The 23,259-nt window shown below is 41.6% G+C and overlaps 1 protein-coding gene across 13 annotated transcripts in view; it reads right to left on the bottom strand.

Moving 5' to 3' along the window:
- Nucleotides 1-23,259, bottom strand: part of NHSL1 (NHS like 1) — a 185,491-nt gene that overhangs the window by 6,488 nt on the left and 155,744 nt on the right. For 7 of the 13 annotated variants that reach the window (XM_074818931.1, XM_074818932.1, XM_074818933.1 and 4 more), the window contains 4 exons: nucleotides 21,376-21,568; nucleotides 16,364-16,495; nucleotides 3,009-6,437; nucleotides 2,327-2,456 (listed from right to left, as the gene is read on the bottom strand). In XM_074818931.1, the coding sequence (XP_074675032.1) occupies nucleotides 2,327-2,456; nucleotides 3,009-6,437; nucleotides 16,364-16,495; nucleotides 21,376-21,568 (3,884 nt within the window). Of the gene's footprint in view, nucleotides 1-1,849; nucleotides 1,918-2,326; nucleotides 2,457-3,008; nucleotides 6,438-16,363; nucleotides 16,496-21,375; nucleotides 21,569-23,259 lie in introns of all 13 variants that reach the window. The other 6 variants (XM_074818939.1, XM_074818942.1, XM_074818944.1 and 3 more) reach the window with 5 other exon arrangements.

Here is a 23,259-nt window from a genome sequence, read left to right as displayed (position 1 = left end):
TTTGCCAAGGCAAGCTCAAATGTCTTTATGCATTGCAGCCTACTGACAATTAAAAAAACAGAAAACAGAGTAGCAGGATCCATCTGCTGAGTAGGTGGCAGCAACAGACATTGCCATAAAATCTGCCAAGACTTTGGAGTGATCCTGTCTCTCTTAAGCGGTGAAGTTTAGGCATAGATCACTGCTCTTTACAGCTGCTGCTGCCTCTACCTGCCTTCCTGCAAGAATATCGACATACATTCAGCCTGAGGATGAATGGACACCAGAAGATAGCACAGGGATAAAATGATGACTTCAGTAGTGGCAAACATAAGAACCTTGTCTAGATTTAACTGTGTGTCAGTACTGCAGGCAGCAAGTGCATTTGGTGCTTGGATGCTCTGTGAGTCTGTATGCGAACATGTGTGTGCATTACTTACAGGGAAAAGAGTTCCCTTCATTAGGGTTTTGGCTGCCTACATGTATCTTTAAGCACTGCAATGCTGGGCTTCTACTGCTGCCAAAACCCAAATTAAATTCCAAATAAACAGAAAGCGAAATTCAATTGCAAAGATCTGCAGGGAAAAACTTAGTTATCCTGGCTTGAAGTAAATCAGTAAGACTGCGAATGCAGTGCAGAGCAGTTTGCTGTCAGCATCTAACCAGCTTTTCTCAGCATGTATGAATCATGGCAGAAACTTAAGAATCAAATTTGGTTTTGGTGGCTTTTCAGACAGAGATAGGGTATATATTCAAACAAACCTGTGACTTAAACTTAGATTGTTCTTCCTGCCCTTAACGTGCATACTGTTAAATTTCTTGTCTTACTCCAAAGCACATATTCAAGAGTGCCAATCACTGAAATCATACCTTTTAGAAATAGTGGGGGGAAAACCAAAACTTTTTTTATTAATTAACAACCAAGGAAGGTAGCGGTTCAAGTCTAAAGCCAGCAAAAGCAAGGTCTTAATAACAAATGTGTCAAGCAGTTTTAACTATGTCACATCCAGTTCCATTGTCCATTTCCCCATAAACTCATGAATTACACGTATGTACATACACACAGAGATCCACTCTCTATCTGCATACATAATGGAGAAACGCTACTGCCCAGGACATTTCATTCTAAAAACAGATTTGTCGCAGTCCTAGTGAGTGCCATGCAACATGAATGCAACAGACCATTTTTAGAACAGCTCCTACAGACGAAGTCCTAAGGGGTAACCATAAATTATAAAAAGTCAGTATCATATATATGTAATTTTTGCAACATCTGAAACAGAATTGTTTCAAAAATGAAAAAATAGCATTTGCATCCCAAGTGCTGCAGTTTCCCAGCTCCCAGCCACGTTCTCAGAACAGGATTTTCCTGTCCCTCAGTACTCCTGATGCAGAACTCAGGCACAGATGCACAAACTGACTGAACACCTAGATAAACCTATATGGATGCTGCCAGGCACTTTCTGTGACCAGTTAGAAGAGACCGCCCCTCTACATTTTGAAGTAAGAGACAAAGCCACAAGATGGCACTACCACTACATCAATTCTAGCCTAAAAGCAAGCTCAGTAGTTCAGAGAGTGGTAATGGTCTTCTGTGTGTACTGTTTAAATGGTGCACACGTTTCATTTTGTGGTTTTAAGCTTTTTTTCTTTTCTTTATTTTTTTGACAACCCAACGTGAACAGCACAAAAATCTAGTTGCCTATTCAGGATGATTTTGTTTTTAAGGGAAATGAATAATGTCATTAATAATAGAGCCAGTATTGCACATTTCATTCATGAACCAGTTTGACACAAAACACCCGACCTCAGGCTGGATTATGGCAAACAATAATCCAGCGTTTGCCATATGTTTTGCCATATGACTGACATGTTGCGTTACTTGCCAGTTTCAGCCACGCTTGCCATGAAGCATTAGCGTTGAGCCTCTGTCCCAAACTGCACCATATAAGCAGCGAAGAGAGTAAAAAAGAGATGGAGAAGGAGAATGAAAACAGAAAGATACACAGAAAAAGCAACAGTAGAGTTAATATGGCAGATTGAGAACAGTACAATAAATACTAGACGTAACTTGTATTTTAAGGGGCAGGATATTTAGAATATAATCTACATTGATTTAATCTGGTAGCTTTTAGTTCAGAATGGATTAAATATATTTGTAAAACAATAAAACACAAGTTATTTTCCTTATCTTTTTCATACATAGCCTTAGTAGAAAGTTGATAAATGTGTGCTTTCTGTTAAAGCAATGACTGTTGTAATTGGATGTTTTAGTAAAAACACTGTTAATTAATTTTTGAGAGAACTACTGGACCTGACAGTATGGGAAGGGCAATTTCTGCAGTACCTGTGAATGGCTGCAAAAAGATCCTCAGTAGTCCTTGGTCTCGCTGGTGTTGCCACTCCGTCCGTCTCTTCCCCATAACTATTGCTCGGCAGGAACGAACTATTTGCTGTATCCGATTCAAATACCTCCACTATGCAGAGAGAATGAATGATACTGTCAGTCCATCATGGGAACCCAACAGGAATATAATCCTGAAACCAGCCCTCGCCGCCTCTAAGGCAAAGCATCCAAGAGATGAGTGAGTGCACTGTTGTCATTATTGTGATTTCAGAACAACGCCTGCTTAGGAAACTGCCGTGCACGAAATGCCTATGCTTGCTCACACACACAGGCGGAGAACAACACTCAAAGAAAATTTGTATGGCTTCCACTAAAATAGAAAATCAAAATTAACAAAGCTAACCATGTTTTCATAGCATGATTTAATCCTAGCACAGTTAAACAAAGCATCATTCTCTTTCCATGTCTGCAATAATGAGAAGTCAGAAAGAAATTATAAGAAATCTCATAAAATATTAATTGGATCCCTGCAACTTTCTTTAGGCTTTTAGTTACAACTATTGCAAGAGGTTCTTTTCTCTACAGAAGCCCACCTGAATGCTAGGATTGCTACTCTCACTCCCCAGCTTCTTTAAAATAGCTACTGTTGTATCTGAAGAAGAGGCAGAGAAAAGAGACTCACCACTTTCGTTCTCTTGAGAGAGGTGCCCGTCAGTGTTACTGCCGCTGTCTTGGCTGCTGCCTGAACTGCTTCCCTCATCAAAAGCGGACTGCTCCTCCTGCCTGGGTTCTTCTTGAACTGGTGATGCAGCAGGCTGTACCACAAAGGCATTAGCTCCCACTGTCTCAGAGAAGGTGAATCCGGCAGCTCCTCCCTCAGGAACCAGGCTGCCAGAGTCCATCTCGCTAGAACTGAGTCCATCTGTAAGACAATTTCTCGCCTCCTCGCAGTGTGCAAGCACAGCGTCTCTCTTAGTTGGGCTTGATGTGCTTCTGACAGTATCACTCACTTCAGCTATTTTCTCCACTGTAAGATCTAACTGTGGAGGTGGTACAACAAGGAACAGTTTGGGTTTCTTTGAAATAGGAGGTGGTTTCTTGCTTGGCAGTATGACCTGAGTCTTGTCAGGAGATGCTGGTGACCCCTGAAGTGACATGCCAGAATGGAGGTCTTCACTCTGCACTGAAGACTCAGGTGTGTCTTCAGCAGCTGTCCCCAGTGCATCAGATTCAAAAGGCTTGCTTAGACCTACCGCACTCGCAGGCTTTTGATCGCTGTCAAGCGCAGGTATGTTATCAGAGAGAATGAGAGGAGAACCCCGAGCCAGTGTTTGAACCGAGTTTTTAAATGAAGTGCCTTGAGTTTTCATTTCCTCTTCGCCTAAGCTGCTACTGAGTCTTAGTGAGAGAGATGGCTGTAGGGAAGACTGCGATGATGTATTTACACTACCCTTTTCCTGAGACGTGGTTTCAGAAGCAGATTCAGGTGATGGCTCACCCTCTGTCACTTTTTTCACAGACCTCAGCTGCACCATTTGCAATGCTTTGGTAGTTACTAAGGGCATCACAGGTCTTGATGCATCTTGCTTGTTGAGTGGTTGTTTCACTGGACTGTAGCAAGAATCTTCCTGGTTACGTTTCTTAAAAGAATACTGTGGGCATATTGTTGCACCTTTTGTTAGCTTGGGATCAAGAGGTGGTGCTGGTGGTGGGACAGCTAAGGGGAAAGTAGGAGGAGGAGGAACAGGGGAAGAGAACGAATTGATGGAGGCTTCTTGTGGAAACCATGGGACAGTCTGGGCAAAGGAAGAATTTACATCAGCTTCTGGCGGAGGAGGGGGGAACGTGGGAGAGGCTGGCAATGGTGACAGATCCATTACTTCTGCTGGAGGAGGAGGAGGGGGAAGGGGAGGAGAAAGTTTGGGGCAATGCAGCGGAGGTGTTGGAAGAGGAGGTGGTGGAGGAGGTGCTCCAGAATCCGGAGGAGAGCTCAGGGTGGGGTCCAATTTCTTCACACTCACAGTCCCTTCAGTAGATGTATTTGAAGAAAGAGAAGTGGAGGATGAAGACATGGAGACTGAAGACAGAAGAGAGGATTTCCTTTCAGGCACTTTAGGCTTCAGCTTAGATTTCCCATTTCCTGATGATGCAGGTTTTAAAAATACAGGCACTGGAGTAAGCGCAGTGGGTGTATTGGACTGGCTGGAGTACCCGCTCGATGGCGATGTGACTCGGTGGGATTTCTCCGGAGAAGTGCTCTTTGGTTTGGCCAGTCCACTGGGCACTTGTGGCACAGAAGCCCTTGAGCCATCACTGAAGTGGCTGATGCTGTAATCACTGAGAGCTGATGATGTACTGGCAGAATGGGTCACTGGAGATTTTACCTGGTCATCTGCCACTGCGGCATAGTCACTGTAGTAACCCCACTGGTCAGCGTACTCCGACTTGATGCTACTTGTTTCACTCTGAGAGGGAGTGACTGTGCAGATGGAGTACAGGTTTGGGGCAGTAGTGGACATCATGCTGCTGCTTGCACTGACTGAGCTCTGGCTGCGGGAGCGCAACACCCAGGGATCCTCATAATCACTGCAGGGGCTCTGGGAAGGGGAGCTGCCATTTTTGCACTTGAGATTCAGCTGCAGAGAATGCTGGAGGGTGGCAATGAGGGTTTCATCAAGTACCTGTCCATTGGACTGGGCTTTTTTCTTGGGCATCCTTCTGAGTGAGTCGGTTCTGGATGGTGGCAAAGGTGGCTTCTTTGCCTTCTTCAGAGAGATGTTTCTTGCAAGGGATTTGTCACCTTTGCCTGACTGGTCATCCTGATGTTTCTTCTCCTTTCCTTCAAAGACATTTACCACGCTGTCCCTGGGGTTCCCAAAACCGTTAGCACTATTGCATGGCATGTCTGACTTCAGTCCAGAGTCCATATGCATGGAACCGTAATAACCATCATGGTCCATAGAATACAAAGAAGTAGAATCATCCCTGACCGAAGTCCTCTCCAGGCTGCTGCTGCTGAGGTTGCTGCCGGGAGTGGCACAGCCTGGTGTGGTACAAACCACCTTGCATGAAGCAGTCTCACTGCTTTCTGCAGACTTGTACAGCCAGTGCTCTGTGCTGTTTACTGCTGCTTGTGCTTGCTCCCCTGAGTAGCTGGATTCACTCCTACCATCACTGTCCTGGGAAGGGGTTGGTAAAGCAAGATTGTTCCTACAGCTATAGCTCATGCTCTGAGACCCACCCTCTGCATTTCCAGGAGTGCTAAGAGAGACAGCAGAGTCACCAAGAGAAAGCATCATGACGGTATTAGATGGGATGGTATCTGAAGTCTGTGAGTGACGTGTGGAACTACTCTCACTCCAGTTACCGCTTGAAGAATGGTGATCTTCTTTACCGCTTACTGCACTGCTAGCAACAAAATTGTCTCTTGGCTTTGGGTAGGCAGTGGAGCTGGTAATTTTACTATCCAACGATCCAACACTCTGGGCAGTATGAATAACAATAACTTCTGAGGAGGATGACAGTGTTGCATTGGGTATGATGCTCGTTGAGTAGGTGGCATGCGGAGAGACCACACATGCTGGGCTTGCGGACTTTTCATTATCGTAGCTTCTCACCTCTTGAGACTTTGGCCTCGACAGGGTCCCTGGCGTGGGATTATTCCTCAGATGCACAACACTATCATCCACTTGCAATTTACTTATCTGGTGGGGTAAAGTGCCAGCGACGTCTTCTGTCTGTCTAGAGATGCTCTGTGTCTGCTCTAGGGACTGCAGAGACACTCTTGCACCAGCCCGAGGCAAGCTGTGAAAACCTATGTCACTATTTTGGCGAGAAGCAAATATAACTGCAGCAGAATCACTCATCACTGACATGTTTCCAGATGAGCTGGAGAACTGAGACATCTGGGCTGCAATGCCTTGTCCTTTCTGCGCTCGTATTCTTCTCATTGAAGGGGGCACAACTTTAACTTCCTCCGTCTGGCAGCTGGTGTCCTTGGTTTCAGAGCGCTGCATAGCAGAGCGATAGCTGTCTAGTCTCCCTAGCGTGGAACAGTGATCTGGGACATACATCGAATGCCCTCGGAAATCACTTTGGCCAGTGCCAACTGCTGGAGTCAAAATAAAATAATTATTTCGAAGCACAAGTTCACAGTTATCTTCTTATGCATTTTAAACCAAAAAACCCCAGCAAACTGCTTGATCCCCATGCTCTTGCAGGTTATCCCTTCTGAAAAAGAATCTGCAACAATGGATTTTGCACAGGCATCGTGTAGTTTCTGCATTTCTCTTCCCTTTTTCCTTACTACCAGGAACCTTCCCCTTACAGAATCGTCTACGTTCCTGCCGCACATTCGACACATGAAATCCTCTGTTTATGACATGGTAATAATTTCCATAGTAATCAGTTATGTCAGAAACCAAGTAGTACTGTTTGACTTCCAGTAGGCAAAGCAGCAGGAACAGACAAAAGCCTGAGAAACGTGAAGTGTGTTTCCATGCTAATGCCTCATGCAATAAAGAAAAGGGGAAGGAAATCTGGAGACTAATGTGAATAATCAGATCTGCTTTTTAAAAGCATTACATTTCAGAAAAAAAATTTCAGGAGACACAGATAGCTCTCCAAGTCTTGCAGTTCGTCTGAAAGGAGCCTAACACATTGAAACATGCATTGTTTTACCACAAATAATACGTATGCTATAACACCATTTATACAAAGACGTTATCCAACACTGCAAAGAAAACCATTAAATGACATTTCTCCATACAACTACTTTCCGTTTATCATAAAGGAAAAACTCTAAGTGGGGAGAAGAAACAGCTAGTACTGATGGTCGTCTCATCCTCAGCACCGTCAGGAAATAAAAAATTACTGTACTATTTTTTAAATAAGTAATAATCATATACTGGCATAAAAAAACCTTTGAGGACAATGGAAAAACAGTTTTAATTCAAAATATAGTTATCACTGGGTCAGTAGAAAGGACTGTGGGGTTCTTTTAAATTTACATTTTTATTGGTAGCTGCCTTTTAAAATCACAAACCTGAGCACTGATTTAAAATTAGTCAGCGTAAGGCTGTTGCTTTTCAATTCAGTTGCATTACTGTATAAATAGCAGACACGAGAGGCACGGCATGCTGCTAGAGATGCTTGTAAGGATGCCGCATATGTCACTGCAGGGGAAAATTGGTTATTTCAAGTCTCCGCCTTAGCTAGTCTCAGGAGTGATGAAATAGCACGCCTGATAGGACTGTTCTCCTTTCGTATTTACTATATGGAACTGGATCAGGAGGATAGGTATTCTTATCATGCAGCTTTAACCACCACTTAAAAGGACATTTAATTATCCTTATTTTTGGCAAGCAAAAGAGGCATTTAGGATGAGGAAAAGAGGGCTCCAAACAGGCTACAGTGAAAGCAGCACACACAAAAAGATTGTTTACTTCTTTTCCCCAGGCACACAAGTAGTCTTTTAGCAGCTTGAAGTCTATTTAGTTTGCTTTGTGTAGATTCTCTTGCTCTCATGAAAGCGTAGCCTCTTTCTGCTTCTGGTAGAGGTTTGCAGGAAAGCTAGATACTCGGATGCTGGCAAACATCTTGGATAATCTAATATGAGATACTGTCAGAACAGATGGACTACTGCAGCCAACCAAGAGAGGTATTTGCATATTCTGTATACAGTTATTAAGAACTGTACAGTAAGAAAAATAATTTAATTTTGCTTTCCATGTGTATTTTTTTCTATAGAATCAAGTGTCCCCTTTGGTTAAGAGAGTGAAAAACATTGAAGTAGACATTATGAACGTTTCTGGAACCATGACATCACTGATGACAACTGTTAGCCAATTAAAAATATCCAGTAATAAAAATCTGCATACTAAGTTATATAAATAACCAAAGAGATGGGGTGTTTTTCTTCTTTCTACTACTGTGAAATACACACACAAATACACACACACACAAGCCAGAAGGATGGGGCTGGTGGAGAATGAAGCTGTCAGCACTACAGCAAGAATCTAATACTGTCACATACTGACCTGTGGCTGAGAGCACCACATTTCAGTATGCAGTATGTTTCTATTCACAAAGGAAGCTAAACGCACTCTATTTCACAAGCAGTGTAATGCAGATGGATGGTTTATGCTTGTTTAAAACATTACTGCTAGGGAAGGTAAATGGCAAAGCAGAACAATGCTGGACTTGCTAACCTCCCCTTCCCTCCTTTCAAAACCAGCAGTGCTACAACGCATTACTGGGACATGCTGTTTATGGTAAACACACAGCGATGTCTGAAATACAAAATTAAACCTTGGCATTATATCTACGCCACTAAATAAAAGAGGCCAAGGATGGTTGTACAGAAATGTCTGGGGGAACAGCTCCTGCTCCAACCCCTAGCACCCATGCCCAGAGCCTGGGGACTGCTGGCTGGCCCAGGCCAGAGCAGTGCTGGAGGAGCACGCTGGCGAGAGGGCAGCATGGACAACCACAGGATGCTGCTGAGCATCAGTGCCAGCCCTTGTGTTTGTAACTTAGGGTCCAGTCCAATATGCTCATGGAAACTGCATAAACTGACTCAACAGCAGTAAACTTTTACAACCTTGATACTGCAGGGAAGCTCGTTGGGGCAGGTCTTTGCACCAGTGCAAAGCCTCCTGTAGTTAGAATGGTTCAGAGCCCAAACAAATAGAGGGTTCAGAGGGGTCAAGACAGCCCAGTCTCAGATGTATAAACTATAGGGCTACATCCTTCAATAATTATATGGGATATGGTCAGGGAAGGGACTTTTCACAGCTGTTGCAATTACAAAAACACAACTTTGAGGTTTTAAATATTTTTTGTAGAAATACAGCGTATTTTGAAATTACTTCAACCTTGGTTTTGGCTTTACATGTATGCCCAATCTCATGCAAAGCTTTGAGGATTTACTTGCCCTTTATAATAAAGCAATTTTCTTTTTACAGTTCCATTTCCTGAAAAGGAACAACAGAAATCTGCAGGGAAAGTGGTTCAAAAAAACAACGAAAATAACATTTAAGACTCAGATATTCTCTTAAAACATTGAGGGTTTTAAGATTTTGGTGGAATTCAGAGGAGGGTAGCAAGCCGTATTTTGTTTGCTGTTTACAAATACACTGTAAAACCCTCACTAGCTTCCAGAGTAACACTGAAAAGCAAGGGTTTTCAAAAATCTTTAAAATCAAACTGCCTTTGCTGGTACTGCAGCTAGAAGATGAACAATCTAATTCTAAGGGACAGCTCAAACCTTTAATGAACTATCACACTGAAAATGCTATGTCTCTCAGAAAACCTCTACTTAAATAAATAGCAGTCAGAAGTTACAAGATTTCTGCAACACCGAAATTCTGGAACTGAATCAGAGCTTTTAAAGAATACCGTCTACAAGTCCATCTAGTTGCAGGGGCAATGTCTGAGCACACAGCAGCAAAAAATACTGCAGAACTGGACATCAAGTTACAGACGCTGAATGTTATGAAGTCAAAAGTGGCTGCAATTTGGTGGTATGATAAATGTAGCTGAAAGTAACGAATAATCATCTTGACTGCATTTCATATTATCCTGTGTCCAGCAGCCCTGCAGCCAGTGTTAGGTCCACCACAGAGGATCTGTATCTACACTCCGTTATTCTTTACTACCCTACTTCTTGCTATACTGAAAATGCTGAAAATATCTCTTATGGCAAATGCTCTTCCCTAGTGCACATGTTCGGTGTAGACTCCAGCAGGAAGCAAAGAACACCCACTATCTGGAACAAGCGAAACACACAGCGTATTTAACAACTCTTGTATGGAAGCACAGAGAAGAGGTTCAAATGCATACCTTAGCTCCAAGCACTTGATCCAAGATAGGCATATACAGGTTACACCAGTTTTCCCTGACTCTGGCAGTTACTGGTGTGGCTCATTAGAGATGACAGGGATTGAGACTGACTGCAAATTTGATGGGAAAAAGAAAGCGTCTGCATGTAATCCCTAGGGTCAGGTACTAGTTACTAGATGACTCTCTATCTCCCTGTGACTCTGGCTGATCTAGTAGCACCAGCAGCTTGCTGCAGAGAGTCACCAGAAAGGGCCTCTGCATTTAAATGAGCGTAGAAAACTGAGGATTTGAGAGGATAAAAAGTAGGTGTGTTGATATCACAAAGAACATGCTTGTTTCAACTAGTATATAGAAGTAATCTCTCTTCCCAAACTTCTGACTAATCATTTCAACTATGAGCACTTGTCTCTTCTGCCGTAGGCACATTCCTAAGATTTGTTGCTTTCATCTTCTCCTCATGCCTCACCCAGCAATCCTTCAAACCTGGTGGCCTGGCCAAGTCACAGTGAAGGCACCACAACTTCCAGTGCTACAAAAAAAACCTCAGAGATTCTTCATCTATTTCACCCTAGTACTTACATATCAAATGATTTTTAATAGACACTCAACAAGAAACAGACAAGTACATCGGGCTTATGGTAATTTTAAGGAATTTTCACTGTGCTCCATGAAGCATTTGTAATCTCTCAGCGAGGAGAAAATTATTGCAGAAAATCCTGCAGTTCTTTTCAGTACTGCCATCTAAAAAAATATCTTGAATCCTTGCATATATCACTGCCACCCTGAAAGGGAGAATTTTGCTGAAAATATAGGGAATTTAAGTTTTCTTGATTCTGTTCTTTTCTCTAACTGAAAAGCCACTGGTAAAGATTATATTCCTGGCATCTCTGTCTTTCATCCCTCATTAACAAAAAGCAGATAATACATACTTTGTAACACCCTGCTCTCTGGATGAATAGCGCTGGAAACATACAGTGTTGAGAAACTACAGCTATAAAACTGGTATTGGTGAAAAGGCACAGTAACTCTGAAAGAGAGTTACTCTCCCCAAAGACTGTTAAAGTTGCAACCTGAAGCAAGTGCAGAATTACTTGGCTTGAACAGCTGGGTATTTGCGTGGCATTTCTGTAGGACCACTGGATATCTGGGACTCTTCTGACCTGTGGGACCTATACGTTGAATGACTGCTAGTGCCAAAGAGACTAATTGGAAAAGAGTATCAATTAAGAGGAGTCTTCAACAGAACAGCTGAGTTCCCGAAGATCAGAAGGACTTGTGTTCCCCCATGTTGCTGAGATGAAATTGTTTCCTTTAAGGCATGTCAAAGGAGAAGCTTCAACAGTTCCAAATGACACCTGAGACACCAGCTGGTACCAACAGGGGGTCTGGAGCTGTGCCCCAAGAAAGCAAATGAGGGACTGACAGTTCAGGTGTCAGTCATATCCATCCTGATGACGGACAGGAGGTCCTATTGGTGACAACTCGTGAACTACTGAAAATGGGAGGAAAATAAGTTGAAGAAAAGCATATGAGGTCATTCTGACCCTCTGAACCCTTTGGTTAGGAAGAAAAAAAAAGTAGATGGGGGGAAAAATCAACAGAGCCATAAAGACCCTGAATTGTACCTAAAGGTGGAAAAAAAGTATTGAAATAATTCAAGGAAAGTACACACAAAGCATAAAATTAGGAGACTTTTTTGAAAAACAAAAGAGGACAGAAACTTTCTGTTTGATTAAAGAAAAGCAAAATGCTTGGCAGAAGAAGAAATCAAAAGGTGGAAAACTTGAAGATGGTTTCCTCTCCCCTGCTTTGGTGAGGTATGTTTACCTGGAAGATGAGCTGTGGTGGAACTGCTATTCAGGTCTGGGACCTGCTCCTCCTGCAAGACAAGGGAGGGAGTCCAGGACACCAGAAGCTGTCCATCGGTGCCTGGGACTGCACCGGTGCAGAGCTCTGGAAAAACACTCACAACCAGGTAACTTGGTACTTTCGTAGAAAGAAAGTTAGTCTGAGTCAGACCCTAAAGCAGTGACACAGAGAAGAGACCATGGAAACGTGAAGGTGTCTTCCTGCCTTTATTTCATCTGGAGAGTTGGAATGTGTGAAGGAAGCTGAAGATAACCGAGAGCCAAGAAATGAGCAAGGCCTGCAAGAGGTTCTCTCAGAGAGCTGCTCATCTCTACCACACTTGTGTTTGGGAATCATCTTCCTGCCTGAGGGGAGAATACTGGTTTGCATATAAGGTACTATCTAAAGAAGACAGCTAGAGGTGATAGGTAATGGCAACACAGAGCAGAGAAACTGAGAGCACAGAAACTTGAAGTATAACGTCATCTCAAAGTTCCTTGCCCTTTCTGCAGTTTTGATCCAACACTGACTCCATTAAATACATATATAATATTTATGCTCTGTAAGACAATGAAGGTAATTCATAGGCATGCAAAACTTATTTTTTCATTGCTGTGTTTGGCAGAGAGAGGAACGCTTTACCTTCTCCTCTCACTTTGGTGTTGCTCTGCTAAACAGTACTGAGAGGGTCCTGCTGTTAAAAAATAACTGTTCAGAAAATAACTGGCATCTCTAAACTGGCAGGCATCTCATATTCTTATTTTGTCTTAGAATCCCATCACATCCCATTCTATGTATGCAGCATTTTTTTATGCGGAAGTTTCCAGTCTATGCAGAAAGACTGGTTCATCCCTGGAAGACACCTGTGAAAACACGACAGTATTACAACGCTCAAAGTAGGAATGTTTAAAGATACTTTCAGCACATGCCTCATGGGTGCAGTTAATGACTACTTTTAGTACATTTGGCTAAATTCTACAAGGGTACCACGGCTGCTGAGCTCAGGCCAGCAATCAGCACAAGCTTTCTCTTCTGTTTGGTCTTTTTTGTGCCAAAGGAGCCAGAGCAGCCAGGGGAGAATCCCAGCAGCGTGGCCTGGCAGAAGCTCTTCCAGGCTCTCTCACAAGAAATGAAAATAGTTCAAGCTTGGTTGAAGCTTTGAGGTTCTCTCAAGTTTCTGCTTCCTTCTGAAGGATAAACAAGAGGTAACAAGAATTTGCTGTATGTGTTGGTTATTTAGCCTGCGCACAGCAACTCTGGTGTACCAAGGGATTTTAATCTTTGTGTAAATATTATAGCCATTCACAGCAATGCTTTAGGGGAGAAACAAAGAGATTTATTCAGCTGGAACCACAGGGAGAATGTCAATAGTCACAATGCAATTGCTTGATTTGGAGTTTAGTCCGGATCCTTGTTCTGATCAAATGAGCTGTGGAATGTTTTAAAACAACTCGTTGTTTGTTTTGGGACAGCGTAAGAGAAATAGGGAATGGACAGATACAGAAATATTTGGGGAGTGACAGAGGAGAAAAGGCAGAAGGAGCACTGGAAAAGGATGGGGGAGACTTCATTTATTCCCAGCCTTGCCAGCAGCCTGGTGGGTGACTTCGGCTAAATTACTTCACTGCAGCATGCCTGGTTTCCCCATCTATAAGATGAAGACACTGATAAGTGTTCTCTTTTAAAGAGCACTTTGTTTCTCGTGATAGAAAGCAATACATTAGCAGGATGGATACTGCCATTTGAGAGTTTTCCTGGCATATATTTTGCTGTCTGGATGACATACAACTACCACAGAAGCAACACGAAGCTCCTCAGACAACTTCCACTGTAGGGCAGATGGCTGAAGCCCTGTGTGCCTGCCGGTTGTGGGCCAGGGAACCATCCAGAGAGAGCTCCTACAGTGAGATACTGCCAGCCCTGAAATTTCTGCAACTTAAAATAGGAGCCAAGGAAAACCTTCAAGCAGTGCAACGTGAGATGTGCTCAGCACAGAGATGAAAGACTGAAACCAAGACCATAAAACCTGTCACCCTTAGCAAACAGGTTGACAAAAGTCACAAACTTCTTTGAAGATATTAATTGAAAAATTCTTTTTAAGATAGATGCCAACTGCATTCTCAGTTTATTCCGCCAGGTAAACTACAGTTCATGTTTTCCAGCATTAAACATCTGTCTGAAGTGGTCACAAACATAACCTCGAAGTTTTGGAAACACTTCCAGCAGCAAGCATTCTCTGCACATCCACCCAAGTACTGTTGTCACCCATTGCAAAACCCATGTGCCTGAAAGAGCGTCGGGAACTCCAACAAGTGACAAACAGTAGTGTGGGAAAAAAGTGTTCTGCTTTGCTCTGCTTTTCTCCTCTATCTGCTCTCGAGGTAGGTCCTACATGTGTCAAAGATAATCTGAGTCAAAAACTATGACTTTGGTATGTGTGACACTTTCAGAATAACACACTAGACTCAAGACCCCTGTAACAACCCAGAAAATGAACAGTTTAAGCGATGTCCTGTATCAGTTTTGTGTTTAAATGGCACAAGCATTTTTAAGAAGCACAAGTCACTTCATCTCAGCTCTAGACAAAGAGCAAAACAATTTAGTTTAAAATGGATGAAGGGAATGCAAAAAGTATCCATCCTGAACAGATGAGAGAGGATGAAGGTTGTCTCTGGTATTCCTCAAATGAGCTGTCAACATGGTATCTGAGGGATCAGCCTCAGACAGACCTCAAAAGGAGAAGGGAATCTTTTGTTAAGAATAATTCAATATTCAAGTTTCATGTAGTTTTGTTTCCAGCTTCTTCTTTGTTTGGTTAGAACAAATCTACTTTATTTTGTTTAACTCTCAAGCTTGCTTATAGTTGATTGCAAGGCTGATAAATGTGTCATTCTCTCTCAGGAAATAACAAATTCAAATTTTGCCCTCCAAGGGGACTTGGAAGGTATGCTATACCAAAAGGTCTGGAAAGTATCTCCTGCCAGGTGGCACAGCCCACTATGTACAGTGAAGAGGAAGGAAGGGAACTCACACTATGAGGGTAGTCCCTACAGCAGGCACAAAACAGCATCCATCCCAAAAGAAGAGATGGACAAAGACACCTGACAGCTTTGGACTAATCTCAGAGCAGCAGTTAGAAATAAAATAATTATGTGAGATCCAAAGGTAACGAAATCTAAAGCTGCCTAACTTTAGCTGTCCTAACAGGCTTAGGGCAATTGAATTTTCTTTCTTGAAGCAGAGGATTCCCATGGCAGGGCACTGTTTCATTACAGATGCTGAAGGAGCACAGCTGCTTTTCATGTACTTGCTCATTTCTTGGCTTTCTCTATGCCTGGCCCTCCAGGTCACTTCAAACCCATCCAGACAAGTTACATATTTGTGCTTCTGCTTCTGAAAAATCTAGACAAGAGAACTAAGAATTGAAAACATAATTAAAAAAAGAGATGCAAAATGCAAGGTAGTAAAACTCACTGAAATCATCAATATATGAGATGATTCCACACGTAAAGGACCTAAAATAAGTTCTGCCAGACTATTTAAAAAGACATTCTTCCTCTACTGGAAAAAAAAAAAAAAAAAGGAGGGGAGCATCATTTTATCTGTGAAGTTATCATTCGGGAAAAACTGAAACATCTTTTTAAAAAATAAATAAGAATGACCAGATTTAAATCAAAGAGTTCTGCAAAAAGTATCTGAAAGGTCTGCCAAAATTCAGACTGCTTCATCAGCTTTGAATATCACGTATGCTACTAACTGTGCAAGAGGACAGCCTGAGGTAGTGTAAATGTGACCAAGTAGGCATTTTTCCTTTGGAATACATGCAATAGCTAATGAGCCCATGTAAATTACTTCCAATCAAATAACACTGATACTTAAGGGGACGCCAATTAGATCTAAACTGAACTGGAAAATATGCAGGTTTTTCACTGTTGATGCAACTCTCGGCAGATTCAGGAAGGCATCCATGAATTGGTTTACTCCACTGAGTAATTATTTACAAGTCAAAATGCCTGCCCACTTCAATTTTGCTTCAGTGAACATCCTGAGGGAGTTGACCACACCTCCAGGAAAGCATTAAAGACCAGAAACCTTACATCCCTGCAGATTTCCATTGTACCAGTACACCAATTTCCAAATACCCTGTTCCCTTCAACAAATGGAAGACAACAGATAAAAGGTCCTAATTTCCCGATGCACAAGGTGGCAAGGAGGCACACACGTATTTGGAACTGTAATAGGCTATCAGACTGTATTGGTTTCATGAGCACTGGTAATGTTATTAGCCGAGTAATGATAAGCAGTGACAATGAACAGTGGACGGAATACAGTTCTGATGAGCCATACCTAGCTCCTTTTGTATGTTGTCAGGGATTCCTGTAATAGTCTTTCTCCTTTTGACTTTCTTCGGCCGTCTTACCACCGTGTCTGTGTAAATTAGAGACCGCCGAATGCTGGCTTGGCGGTCGAAATTCTCCCCTAATACATGGTAGAACAAGCAAAGCAACATTACTTCCAAGCACACTGACATCATGCACTTTCTTCCACTAGTTTTGTTGTAGAAATGGAAAAAAAGGCATTAATAAATGATGTTAGCTTGGTCCTACAATGAAGGTTTACACTGAAGGAAGATACGACATATCATCACAGTAAGGCTTTACACACACATATACGTTACACAGTACTGCAGGTTTTAAAAGGAATTTTGGCTTCCTGAGTCCAGCTCAGAACTGGTGAGAGCAGCTCTTCATTCCACAAAAGTGAACAGAATCCTTGCTTTAATTTGGCCCTTTGTGGGGTTTTGTGCGGTTTTGTTGTTTTATTTTGAAGTAATGAGCTGCAGAAAAAGCAAATCTGCTCATGAAAATGAAAGATCACAATAGTTTATGCAGGAACAGACATTGCTATTGGCAAGTTATTACAATGTCTTTGCACAGCTCCATCATTAAATCACACAAGACATTTCTTTTTCATTCCAAGTTGCTCTGAACCTGTCAAGTGTACCACATTTCTGGTGGTGATCTTTTAACATGAATACAAATAAGTACTATGGAGCATGCAGAGATCAAACCGATCTTGTGGTCTCATAAATATTTCAGTCAGAGTGGAAGCTGCTTAAAATTGAACTTTATAAACGATTAGAAAAATATACAACAGCAAGAGCTGAAAAAATGCGTGTGTAAGTGCACGTTGCCAGACAAAGCCTTATGATGACCATGTGCTGTATCATAATGGGACCCAGAAGCACCACTATCATTAAGCAGCTTTTCTTTAGGAATTCACTTTTGTTTAGAGGTTTATAATTTGGCCATTTTACTAGCAGTAAGATAAAACTTGCCCTAAAGACTGTAAGCTGTCACTTCTAAAAATCTAATGACTACCCCCCATATCTCACATGTAAGTTCTGTTTTGAGAAGTCAAAGTGTTTTTAAGCACTGCTAAATGTCCTTTAGATGACCCATTTAAAACTTAAATGCAGAAAAAGCTTGATATACGTGTACATGTTTTTTGCCTTGTACGCTTTTTTTAAATTTATGACCAAATTATTTACCTCTAAAAAGTGATTAATGCACAGTAACTAATACGTCAAAAATATTATCCCTGGCTGACTGCACATCAGTATGATGTGTGTCATGCAAATAGCATAGAAAACCTCATTACCTCTATAACAGTTAAAGATACAGTCATATATTAAAGTATAGCATGTGGACTTGTGAAAATGCAAGGAAAAAACATAGCAGTTTCATTCACCATACTGTAAATATAAAGACTCTGACTCTGTTTGACTGAAGCCTTTTGCTCCCATGAGCCGCACTCGTGCTAAGAGGAACGCTTACGGCTACAAAGAAGTGCCAGTTTCATCCAAGTTTTGGATTGACTGAAGTCAGGGCAGATTAAGGGAGCAGGATCTATGAAATTGAGAGCTATGGATGCCACCGGCTTAGTAGAAGCCCTGAAATATCAACACAGACTATCCACTGTCTGGGGCATTACCACTACTAGGACGTTAGGACCCTTACAGGGTCAGGGTCAGGACCATTAGGCCATCCTGCCATGCAGGATAATAATACTTCTAGCCACATTGTAACAAATCCAAAGAATTTGAAGGGGAAAGTTTTGCATCTCTGAACATATCTTTATCCATTCAAAGGCCAACAATTATGCCTGAGACAGTGAGTTGCAAGGAAATTAAAATACAGCTTTGAATGCCCTGGAATAAAATGTAAATGGTAAGTAAAGGGTGCAAACAAGGAGAGAGCCTTTTACATGAAGCCTCAGACAGCACAAACAGGATGACCATAGGGAAATGTTACTGTGTCAGCTGATCCACAGTAACTTCTTCCCCTGGGCTACCCAAGAGCTAACTCAACCAATCCACCTTCAATGGCTTTTGATACACAAAGGCTTTTTCAAAGCCACTGTGCAAATTTGTAGAATTTCAAAGCAGCAGCTTCAATAAATTCCAACAAGCAAAATGAGAACGTCTCAGTCTTTTGCATTTTTCACTGTCATCTTTTTTTTTTTTTTTGAAAATATAGATGTTAAAACTAAATATATTTTGCCGATTTAAGGATACTTTTTTTCTCCTTCTGTTACAGGTTTGTAGCAAATCACCTAGGCATTCCTTATACAGTTTACTCAGTTTTCCCTCATGCAGTTTACTCAGTTTCCTTGGATTCACTGAAAATATTTAAGTATGTGTTTAAATCTCACTGAAGTCAGTCAAACCAGACTCAAGTAAATGTTTAAATGTTTTGCAGGATCCAGCCTGGCGCTGATCACCTCCACCATCACCAAACTCCTCCATCTGGAAAGAAAGTTAGTTCCAGAAAACCCATGAGAGAAGACACCATTATACATCTTTTAACCCCAAGGATATGTAAAAGCAAAGATTGGCCACCACTGAAAATTCAGCCCAACCCCTTCCAGGCCAGAATAAGCTCAGCCCAGGCACTCCCAAAGACTGAAACTGCTTCCAAATCTGGATGTGTAGTCACCAGCTTGTCAGCCTAATGCAATACCCCTGCACCTTTAGGCTATCCAACAGATTTTTACTACTACTTTATTAGTTGCAATCTGTTCACTGAAGAGCCCTGAAAGCTGAACTCGCTGAGCATTTACTGCACAGCCACGTGAGAGGCCATTGTAGCAGAATCATTACTGATTCACTGCTGAAAACGCTGTCAATTGCCAGCAGCCTCTTCAGAGGTTAACCTTTTATTTCATGCCAGGAGTAATAAAATGGAAGTTTTTTGACCTCTCTTCTGGGAGAGTGAGAAAAAGAGCAAGCGAAGGAAAAAGCCAAATCAAAACAAAAACCAGTGTGGTTTGTTCCACGGCACGTTGAAAAAACGGCACAGAATTTTTGGGTTTTTTTTCTTGCCTCATGCAGTAACATAAGGAACTTCACAAAATAAATTTACTCTGCATGTGGGAGGGCAGAGGAGGGGAGCAGATTGTGACTTTTTAAAGAGGAACAAGGACAGCAGCTTTTTTTGTGTGTTGTGTGTAGCTTGTAGTCTGTTACTGTTGCTTGACTTTTTTCACAGTAGCACTATAACTATTCCACGGGAAAGGCAACAGTGGATCCCAGGGACCAGTCGACACACCACAAGGAAGGAGGACTACTATTAAAGGAAGTAGTCTTCCTTTACCTTTCTTTCCCTTCCAAGTACCATGTTTATAAGGGAACAAACGCTCAACAGCACACTCCAGCAAGGTGAGGTGTAATATGCATGTGCACTATTTTTATCAGAAAAATTGAGAACCGCTGAGTTTGCTGAGTGCAAACCAAACAATTCAGGAGAAACAAGGTTTGCTACATCAGTTGAATTAAGGCGGTTGAAGTCACAAGTGTAATTTATCCAAACATAGTAACGTTTCCAGTGACACTGAATTAACTCTATGAGGGTTATTTGATCTCTTTTACCCCATTTTTCCTTCCATCTGTTTACTTCCCCCATGTATTTTCAGTATGCAGGGTCATTAAACCGAACAGCAGATTACTCTTTCTGTAAGTATACCCTGTTCCTGCTGTCACGATATCTAAACCCTGCTCAAGCTTATCAATTATGTCAGATTATCTGTTGTTCCCCAACTCAGCCTTCTGCACCTGTATCCTACTAGGTAGTGACAACTGGCCTAGTAACGTTTCAGCATTGCATTTGTTTTCCTTCTATTGATTTTTCCACAGGTAGGGTGTCATTTTCTGTTGCCTTCATGCTGTTTATTTCAAATATTTTCTGCTGTTTAAAGAAACATTTGTTGTTAATTTCTCAGAACTCTCTGATATTTGTCACAGAAGTACTGCTCCTATACTATTTAAATACTATTAAATAATACTATTTAAAATACTAGTTTATAAAAATATAGGTGAAGAAATTATTGGTAGTCATGCAGAGAAAGAGAACACCTAATTTACTTTCAAAACAAAACCAAACATTGCAAGATACCGATTGTACGAGCAAGCATGGAGTCAGAGCGTGCCATGTGGCATTTGAAATAAATTGGGTATTGAGTAACATCCTGGTTTTGGCAGGCAAACGGTCAGTTATTTGAATTAACTAATAACAGACAATCTTGATACTGTGCAGAAAAAGTGATTATTAAACTGAAGTGGTAATTCAATCTTTCACAGAAATCCTATATTACACACAATAAAGTATCTATTCAGCATTAGGCTTTAACATAATTTAACTTCCACAGAGCGGGAGTTCTGCAACTGTAAAAGAAGCATTTTCAAAATGAAGAGTTAATACACAGTCCATAACAAGAAAATGTGGACTACGGTGACATAAGTGGAGTGTCTTACCAACAGTCTTGCTCAAAGACACAGCCCCATCAACTTTTGCTCTTCTTACCCTACTCTCCTTGACACCTAAGCCTCTTGTTGCCGATAAAAATAGGATTCTAGAGGTTTTTTTTCTTGAATATTGTAACATTTAGTCTTTGGAATATAGAAGTCCCTGATAACCTTCCTTACATAAAATTCCTAGAAGAAAATCCTGAAATATCATTACCATTGCATAAAAATGATTTTCCATTACATATCTTCAGTGCAGTCCACAGCAAAACACTGCTATTTATCAATTTTCTTCTTGTATTTCATGAATATCTAATGCTGTTTCAAGCCCATGTTGTGTAGACTACCTTCATTAATGATAATTTTAAGGGATTTCGAGGTTTTCTGATTTATTTCGGAGAGACTATTTAAACACTGTTTTCACAGAAAGGAGCAATATGTAATTCAAAAATTCATGCATCAAATATATGAGTGTCAAAATACTATCCAACCGTATCCCTTTTTATCCCTTCCCTCCCTCATCAGTGTAATATAATTACTGAAATTAAAAGCCTACCAGTCACATTAATAGGAACGACATCTGTTTGGACTGCCTGTGCTTGCTGTCGCATTTTCTCTTCAGGTGTTGGCAGTGGGAGTGACTTAGTCCAGTTGGTTTGAGTGTTGATATCTGATAACTCATTTGAAACTGGAGTTTTAGGCCTTTTGATGGTAATAAGCTTTTCTTCTTCTGGGGAAGAGACAGGACACTACAAACACAAATACATGCAACAATGTAAGTTTACTACCAAAAAAAAAAAAAAAGATAGGACTATGGTATTACTAAGGTTTGCCACTGCAGTCATCACAATTGCTTGTGGAGCAAAATATACCCTCACAGATATCACATTTTGACCAACATAAAGAGTAATTTAAAAAACACACGAACAAACCACCCACAACAAAACACCTGAACTGTATTTATCCAAGACATCTGATCAGTCTAAGGAATACATACTAATGAAAGAGAAAAGAGTGGTCTTGAGCATAGCAAAGCACAGTAACTAATTATCTTACACACTGACATTGTCCCTGGAGTGATTAAGCGCTCCCACTGCACCGCAGTTTGCCTTCCCTTCCTCTCTCCCCTCCTGGTGACCTATTAGGATGATGAGATTGGAGCACTGCTTTGCTCCAGCTGTACTAGGTTGTAAGGATGTGTAAGGTCTCAGCAAGAATCCTGTTATGAGGAGACAGATTTTGGGAGAGCTCAGCAAAAGAACCAGCCAATGCACTCTACAAAATCATCAGCCATGGATCAGTAAGGTAGCAAGAATAACTTTGCTTTAGTGTTAGAGAAACTCATGCCATAGTCAAGGGATTAATTTTGCCCATTTTTCAGGGGTGAAGCCGTTAACAATATTAGTAGCCATAGAATTGTCATTTTAAAAGTCATTCGTTATCAAAGTGGCAGATTTCACCTCCCTGATGGGTGTTTCACTTAAAAAAAAAAACAACCAACCAATGAAACAAAAAACTTTCAGCACCAGAAAAAGAAGTTGCAACAGCTTGTGCAAATCCTTCCACCAGACAAAGTTATAAGCCAAAAAAGCTATTTGCAAATCTATTTTCATTACAAGGTCCTCGCTTACATGCCAGTAATGGCAGAGAAAGCCATAATGTAGCTTTTTACTGATAGGACAGTACTAGTTCATAGCAAGCTCTGAGAACAGGCAGGTTCAGGGCATGCAAGAAGACATCACTGGGGCTTCTAGCAGGTGGTCACAAGCTCCAAGCAAACCCAGGAGAAGCACCCTTCTTTCCACCCTGCTCCTGCCAGCAAGGCACCCCAGAGAATCCCAGAAGCAGGAGAGAAGGAAGACCTGGAGGAAAAAACAATCTCTGCCTCCTCCTGCCCCCAGGCAAAACAAAAAAGAGAAGAAAACCATGGAAGAGGAGTTGCGTAGCAGCTGCAGCACGAGCAGAGATCCCTCTGCAATCTCCTGACTCCTCTGCTTTAGGGGTGTTTGCTTTGGGACCTCCATCTCTACCACCAGACCAGAGTTAACGTGCTGCCCCCTTTTCTTTATTCCTCTATCCCTCTGGAGAGCAGAATACTACCAAAGTAGGGTTGCCAGTACTAGATCACTGCCAGTACTAGATCACTGCCTCTCCCGGTAGTTACTCCCTCACTGCTGTATATGGGCATGGAAAGAAACATCACAGCTATTTACAACAGATGGGGTTTTTTTACTATTATGGGTTTTCAGTCTAAGCGATCTGTTTTCTCTTGAAGCTGAGTGCTATACAAAAGACATGCCCAGACATTGTGCCGCAAACACTGTTTATCATTTCTGATTTTAATTTCTTCCTGTTACCATGAGGCATTCCTGCTGTTTATAAATAAACAACCATTTATTTATTCTATTATGCTTTGACTCTGCATCCTTTAGGACAGGAC

This window comes from Strix aluco, chromosome 3, assembly GCF_031877795.1.
Source record: "Strix aluco isolate bStrAlu1 chromosome 3, bStrAlu1.hap1, whole genome shotgun sequence".
Lineage (NCBI taxonomy): Eukaryota > Metazoa > Chordata > Aves > Strigiformes > Strigidae > Strix > Strix aluco.
Note: the sequence above shows the minus strand (reverse complement) of the source record. Positions and strands in the feature narration are given on the sequence as shown.